The sequence below is a fragment of the Austrofundulus limnaeus genome, unplaced genomic scaffold (genome assembly GCF_001266775.1).
Source record: "Austrofundulus limnaeus strain Quisiro unplaced genomic scaffold, Austrofundulus_limnaeus-1.0 Scaffold404, whole genome shotgun sequence".
In the NCBI taxonomy this organism is placed as follows: Eukaryota; Metazoa; Chordata; class Actinopteri; order Cyprinodontiformes; family Rivulidae; genus Austrofundulus; species Austrofundulus limnaeus.
The window spans coordinates 431,665-438,145 of NW_013952806.1; the positions used below are offsets into that span (position 1 = coordinate 431,665).

A 6,481-nucleotide genomic window follows, 5' to 3' on the forward strand; every position below is an offset into this window, starting at 1 on the left:
GTACACTTTAAGTAGATCTTTGTCTATACACTTAGTGTACTAAGTATATTTGAAGTTGTTCCATTTTAGTATTTAAAAGTATACTTAATACACTTAAAACTGTGCTTTTGTACAACTAAAATATATTTAGTATTAAATTAGTTGTTTCAAAATAGCACTCTTTAAGTGTATTAATGATTAGTGTGGCTTCAAGTATACAGTACTAAAATATACTTAGATTTATTATACTTAGTATAAAAATTTTTCACCTGGGACTGTTACCCAAGAAGTGTTTTCTTTAGGCTGTTAAATGTGGCCATATAATATGGCCCCAGGCCACCAAAAAAGTAATCAGATTGGTTTTGTGTTCTTATAGGTTCCACATCTGTATTTATGACAGTTTGTGACAGCCAAAATGTAGAAATTGAAAGCTGAGTTTGAGCTTGAGTTACTTCAATGAAAAACTGCTTCTTTTATTTTCAGGTTCAGTTTGTCCTTTTTTTTTTTTACCAAATCAAGAAAAGTGAATTTTGGATTTATGTGATAGAAAACTATGTCCTGCTGTCGTGTACCATTCTCTCATTTTCCTGTCTCTGTCTCTATTTTAGTCTGTTTCAGTCCCAGCCACATAATGACAGACCTGCTGTATATTAAAGGACCCTGCCCATGCAGCCACCTCCCTCTTCATACGACTTTAAAACCCTTACATTCAGGGGACGGGCACCACTTTCCAAAGACAGACTAAACATCTTGATGCCCCTAAAAGTTTCTCACAACTAAAGATCTTTCTTCATTACAATCACCATGGATAACCATTCGTACAACTTCCCCTCTGACTGCACCCCACTCACCAACTGCAAGTCAGGCCGCAAGCTGGCTGGATCCACTGTGGTGAACATGGGCAATGCAGAAAAGAATCCTCCTCGGGACTATCTGCTCTGGTCGCTGTGCAACACCTTCTACGTTAACTTCTGCTGCCTAGGTTTCATGGCACTCATCTACTCTATCAAGGTGAGTCAATATGCTTTTAAATTGGAAAAACAGAGAGTTTTTGCTTTAATCCAAATATAAAAGCTTTGATGCATCAAGTTTACAGGAGAATACAGACAACTTTATAATCAAGTTTTTGTTTACCAATTTGAGTTGCCTGTATTTAAACACTGATTATGGTATCCTGATGCATCTCAGTTATCCAGGTAGAAAAAAAATCAAGTAGGTCCTCTGAACAGGTTCTTAGTATGAGGAGTCTCAGGTAAACTACATGGTGGACAACAGGTTTAACAATGACAATCACAAACACTGTGCACATGCAAAAGTGGACCCTGAGCCTAACAATAGATCCTTAGTGCTCTGATGATGAACAATAGCGATAGTCAGGTTAATTAAAGAACATGTCCAGAAGACCTACTTAAATGGTTTTTGACTGTTTATGGGAAATTTTTAAAACCTGTTTCAAATGGTATGTTTTTTGTAATTAAGAGTCCAAAGTAACTAGCTGTGATAAGATATATGCGTTGAAAGAGGCGATATAAAACACAACAAAAGTAGGATGGAACAATTTTAAAATAAAAGATACAGAACAGAAACAACTTTACAGGTCAAATATATTTGAGGATGAATAATTGATTGATGATGCCGTTATTGTCATTGTACGGAGCACAATGAAATTACATTTAGGAACACCCATTCAAGAAGACAGACACACATATATGTCAACCTCTTCGGACATTTGCCTGTATAAAAAGCCTAAAAAATCTGTAAATTTTGCAAAAAAATAAAACGTACGGACATGAAAGCGCCTGCTGCAAAGCAGGAAGACAACTTTTAAAACAAATGGTGTAATACCACATATGCCACTTTCAGAAAGCATAAATAAATGATGGTAAAAACATCTACAAGAACGATTTTGCCCTTACTTCTTTGCCAACCTTTAGCAACAGACTACAGGCATAAAAATGAATTATTGTGAATGCCCAAAGCGTTTGGTGACCTGGGGAGAATTGGTATTGTCCTCAATCAGACAGCAACATGTTTGAAACGTGGCATGTCCTGCACCACAGGAATGGTGCTGGTTTACTGACAAAAAACAACTAAAACATGAAAATTCCAAGTAGAGAGAAGAGCTTAAACACTGAATAAAATTGAGTGAGTAAAATTGGTCCTAATAATTTCACTGCAAATAGATATTAGTTACCTTCATTTTTTGCCTGCAAAGGTCCTGAATCACAGACCCACCATTGCCTCAGAGCTCAAATTAGTCAGTGGCTCACTCTGTGGGGAGTTAAAAATGGCGTAATTGGCAGCCTCTTAATGGGCAAGTACTCTCAAGAAATTAGAGAGTGCTTGAGAAAGAAAAACGTAGCAAAATTTTGCAGATACATTTAGTGAGGGTTCTTTTAATTCATTTAGCTTTGGTACAGCTTGAGTTATAACTCAGACAAGCTGTATTGTAAAGTTAAATTAAAGATCATCTTTTGTCTTTACCATCTTCCTCTCCTTCGGCTGTGATCTCTCTTCCTCCTGCTGTAAACACAAAGTTTGAAACATTGACAAAATCAAGTAATTCTTTGTTTTTCCATTTTTTAATTAATTAATGTTTTAATTAATTTTTGTGTGTGTGTTTGAATGTCATGATTTGTTTGTTTGTTTTTGTAGGCCAGGGATCAGAAGACTCTTGGCAACCTGCAGATGGCCCAGGAGTGCTCAGACAAGGCCAAGTGGTACAACATCCTGGCAGCCGGCTGGAATCTGCTGATTCCTCTCCTGCTCATCGCCCTGTTTGTCCTTCTACTTGTCCACCTTGGCTCTTCCCAGGGCTCCTTCGACTTCTTAGGAGAAGATGGGTTGCAAAACTTCCTGAATCTGTTCAGCTGGTAGATGAAGGCAAAAAAAACTGGAAGGGGGAAGAAGTATGTCTCAAATTGAACCTGTTCACACTAACAGACAGGAGACATTTGATCTGGTTCAGAAGATGATGGCAGACATAAAAATTTAGTGTTTTAGGAAGTACTTAATATCTCTTTAGAAATTTAGTAAAACTTGTGCTTGGTTTAAATTTGTCAAACTCTGCCTAGTGTTAAACTTGGCAGAGTTTGATCAATTTAAACCAAGCACAAGTTTTGGTCAAATTGGTCAAAAAAAAAAAAAAAAAAAACGTCCTCTTAAAAATTCACTGCCAAACAGACAAGTACATATAACCGATGCACAAAGTCAGTCAGTTTCTCTGGTCTTAAAACCAAAACTAAACAATTTATTTTGTTCATTAAAAGCTGAATTACAGACTTTTTTCTTAATAGAAACTCTGGCTTGAGTTACAGGAAAAGGGACAGATGATACAAATTTTACAACCAATGACTGAGTTCCATTTTGTTCCTGTTAAGACTTAAAGAAACAAGAAACCTCATAAAAAATATATGGAATGCTGATGAGTAAAACTGTCTGCAGAGTAGTTTAGATGTTTTGAAAAAGGGTTTTGTAAAAATTTTATGAAAAATTTATATCTTATCTCTTTTAATAACCTGAGGCCTACTGCATGAAACTAGGATAAGGGATTAACCCGGGATTCTGGTGTAAACCTGAATTAATTAAGCCTTGAATCGGTTGCATGAACTACGAAGCCCGCTCTGGAGCCCTACTTGCTCTCCCCCCCTCCCTCAGCGCTTCAGCTTCTAACCCCTCCCAATCCCCCTTCCTGTCCCTCGTCTTTTTTTACAGCAATCATTTTAAGTGAACAATCAGCTGTTCATTTCAATTTTGTTCATTTAGTTAATTTCAGATAACTTACAGACAGATTCAGTGACACAAAAGTTTTTTTTAATTATTTCAGCATTCAGTCACAGTGTTTCTCTTCATCTCTTCAAATGAATCATAATTAACCATTAAACTGCTGGAAGAAGTGAGACTCACGTGTCTTACTGCGCATGTCTGATCAGGAAATCTTTGATCCACCCAGTGGGTCTAGTAAGCAAACCGTGAACGTGCATTACTCCCAGATAATTTACACCTGACTTGAATGAACCACCCTAATTGAGCGTGGCTTGGTGTTCGTGCAACTGATTACAGCTGTTTACAAGTTGAAGGCTAGTTCAAGCTCGGTTTACAGCTCATATCCTGAATTTAGAAATCGGACTTTTGTGCAATAGGCCTCTGGAGGATTAAAGCCCACCATGGTCTGATGAGGTAACAGGCCACGGATTGGTGGCATCTTGAACATTTTAAAACTTTAACTTGAGGTCTGAATCCCTTCTAAAACAATTATATTTGATCATGTTTGATGGAAATAAGCAATAACATCAACTACCATAAAATCTTAAAGACTGAAAGTTTTTACTCAAGATGTAACTTGTTTGTCTTTTTGTTACCTCAACATTTCAGCCAGAATAAAACATTATTTTTCCAGTTACATTTTTCAATGAGCTGTCTGCAAGAAGTAAGGTATTTTGTGTTCATAATGTTTTTACACAACTATCCCTTAAAAATGCATTAAAATGTTTGTTTTCATGCTTAGCTTTAGCAGAATTTGATCAGTTTAAATGTGAAGTATAAACTTAATGTTTAAATATTCTGAAAAGAAAAATATAAAGATGAATAAAACTGATAAAGACTGCATTTTTTATAGGCTTAGCTTTTTTGTAACACTTTGATTTTGTATTATTTATTGTATTTGTATTTTATGTCTGGTCAGTTACAAACAGAAAAAAATTGTAGATGTGTGGAAACAAAAATCTGAAGACCACAATGAAGAGAAGCCACTTTAAAAAACATTTTATTTCTTTTTGTCTTTTAATAACTTTCCAATGTTAGTTTTCATCTATTTTTCTTTATTGGTGTGTTTTTTCTATGTTTTAAGCATTTGGACTAGATTTTGTTTTGATGACACATGAACAAAATAAACTTGACTCTATTGATACAGTATGTCACTGAAAAAGCCTAAATTTTCTTCTTTACAAAAAGATTTAGCTTACCTTAAAATAAATTATTACTGTTTGGGTATTTTGAATCTCCTGACTTTTAAACGTGAGGGTGTATAATTTGTTCATAATGTTGCAGTTCTGCTGCTCCACCTGCGTCCAGCAATAAAAGTGTTTACTTTGGGTTTTATAGGTTGACTCTGGGGTGGGTCTGATGGAGCGGGCAGGTCGTGGTTATTTTAATCCAAGCTGTAAACCCAGCCAGCTATATAAATAATATCCAATTTTGAGAACCTGTGTAAATATGCCCTTCAGAAGTGAGGCAGGGCTGCCCAGGCAGCCTACTACAAAGGAGCAAAGCTGCAAGAACATGGCCTCAACCTGCTCCATCTGCTCTCAGTTCATGAAGATTGTACCTGCTGGATGTTTACCAACATGTGTATGTCGTTTCTGAAGCCATGACACTTTTTTATATAAATAATTCTGTAAAACCTTTTTCTACAAAACTATTTAGTCCTGATTTGTATTTACAAACCTACAACCCTAAAGTTTACAAACTGAAAAAAATAAAACTGTAGGATTTGACCATGTTCCATGACCATACGTCAACTATCAACTATTTCATGACATATCTTAAATAACTTATGTACATAGTAAAGTTTTAGATATTTTTAGACATCCTTCAGCCTACCACCCTCTGAAAGTCACATTATATTAGTAGCTTCTTCTTTTTCTTTGCTCACAGCCTTATTTAGAGCCACTCAAATCACAGCCCCAAGCTTCCAACTTTCTATTTTCTTACAGTGGTTCCAGTAAAATGCTTGCAGATGTCTGAGGGAAATTATAGGCTTGGGGTTGGTGCTACAGTAGCAGTGGGTGTAAACTTCCTCCAGCTTGTTTTAGGAGTTGCTCACTTTAACAAAACTCTTCAGAAGCAACAGGAAGATTGGCATGAGGGACATATACATTTAGTTATATGTGTGGAAGGTTTAATAAACATTGCAATTTTTTTCTATAAATGTTGCACAAACCTGTCTCCAGCTGTCCTCAGGCCAGAGGCAAGGTACACCATGAGCATGTTCAAAAGTGAACAACCACACACACACACACACACACACTCCTAGGTCACTTTAGGATCTGCATTTAACACAACATGCAACATTTTGGATTGTGGGCAGAGTTCAGATACATAGAAAAACCCACATGAAAGAATAGGTCATCTGAGTGCAACATGAAATGGTGGCTAAAATTTCAAGGTTGTATTTGACAAGGTCCAAAAAAGTTGTGCCAGAGACTTGCTGTGATTGCGAGTGTTTGCTTGTATTGTCATGAGATGCTGTTGACCTATTGCTTGAAGAGAGGACATGGAAAATAGCAGTAAATTCTGTTTCGTGAGTACAGAAATTGGGAGAACAGAGTCAACCAAAAAATACAAGCCAGAATGTTCAGAATTGATCGCAATCTTTATTGTGGCATATTCACCGACAAAAGCTGTAACAAAATTCCATAATGAATGCAAGAAGTTTTAGCATGAGCCTAAAAAACAACAGGTCTTATAAGAAAATGACACAAGAGGTTGGATGCTCACACAT

General features: G+C 36.3%; 1 protein-coding gene across 1 annotated transcript; it reads left to right on the forward strand.

Moving 5' to 3' along the window:
• Positions 1-705: 705 nt before the first annotated feature.
• ifitm5 (interferon induced transmembrane protein 5) lies at positions 706-4,585 on the forward strand. Its single transcript, XM_014024034.1, has 2 exons — positions 706-990; positions 2,635-4,585. The coding sequence occupies exons 1-2, from the start codon at positions 784-786 to the stop codon at positions 2,854-2,856; spliced, it is 429 nt and encodes a 142-aa protein (XP_013879488.1). The 5' UTR covers positions 706-783; the 3' UTR covers positions 2,857-4,585.
• Positions 4,586-6,481: the final 1,896 nt, after the last annotated feature.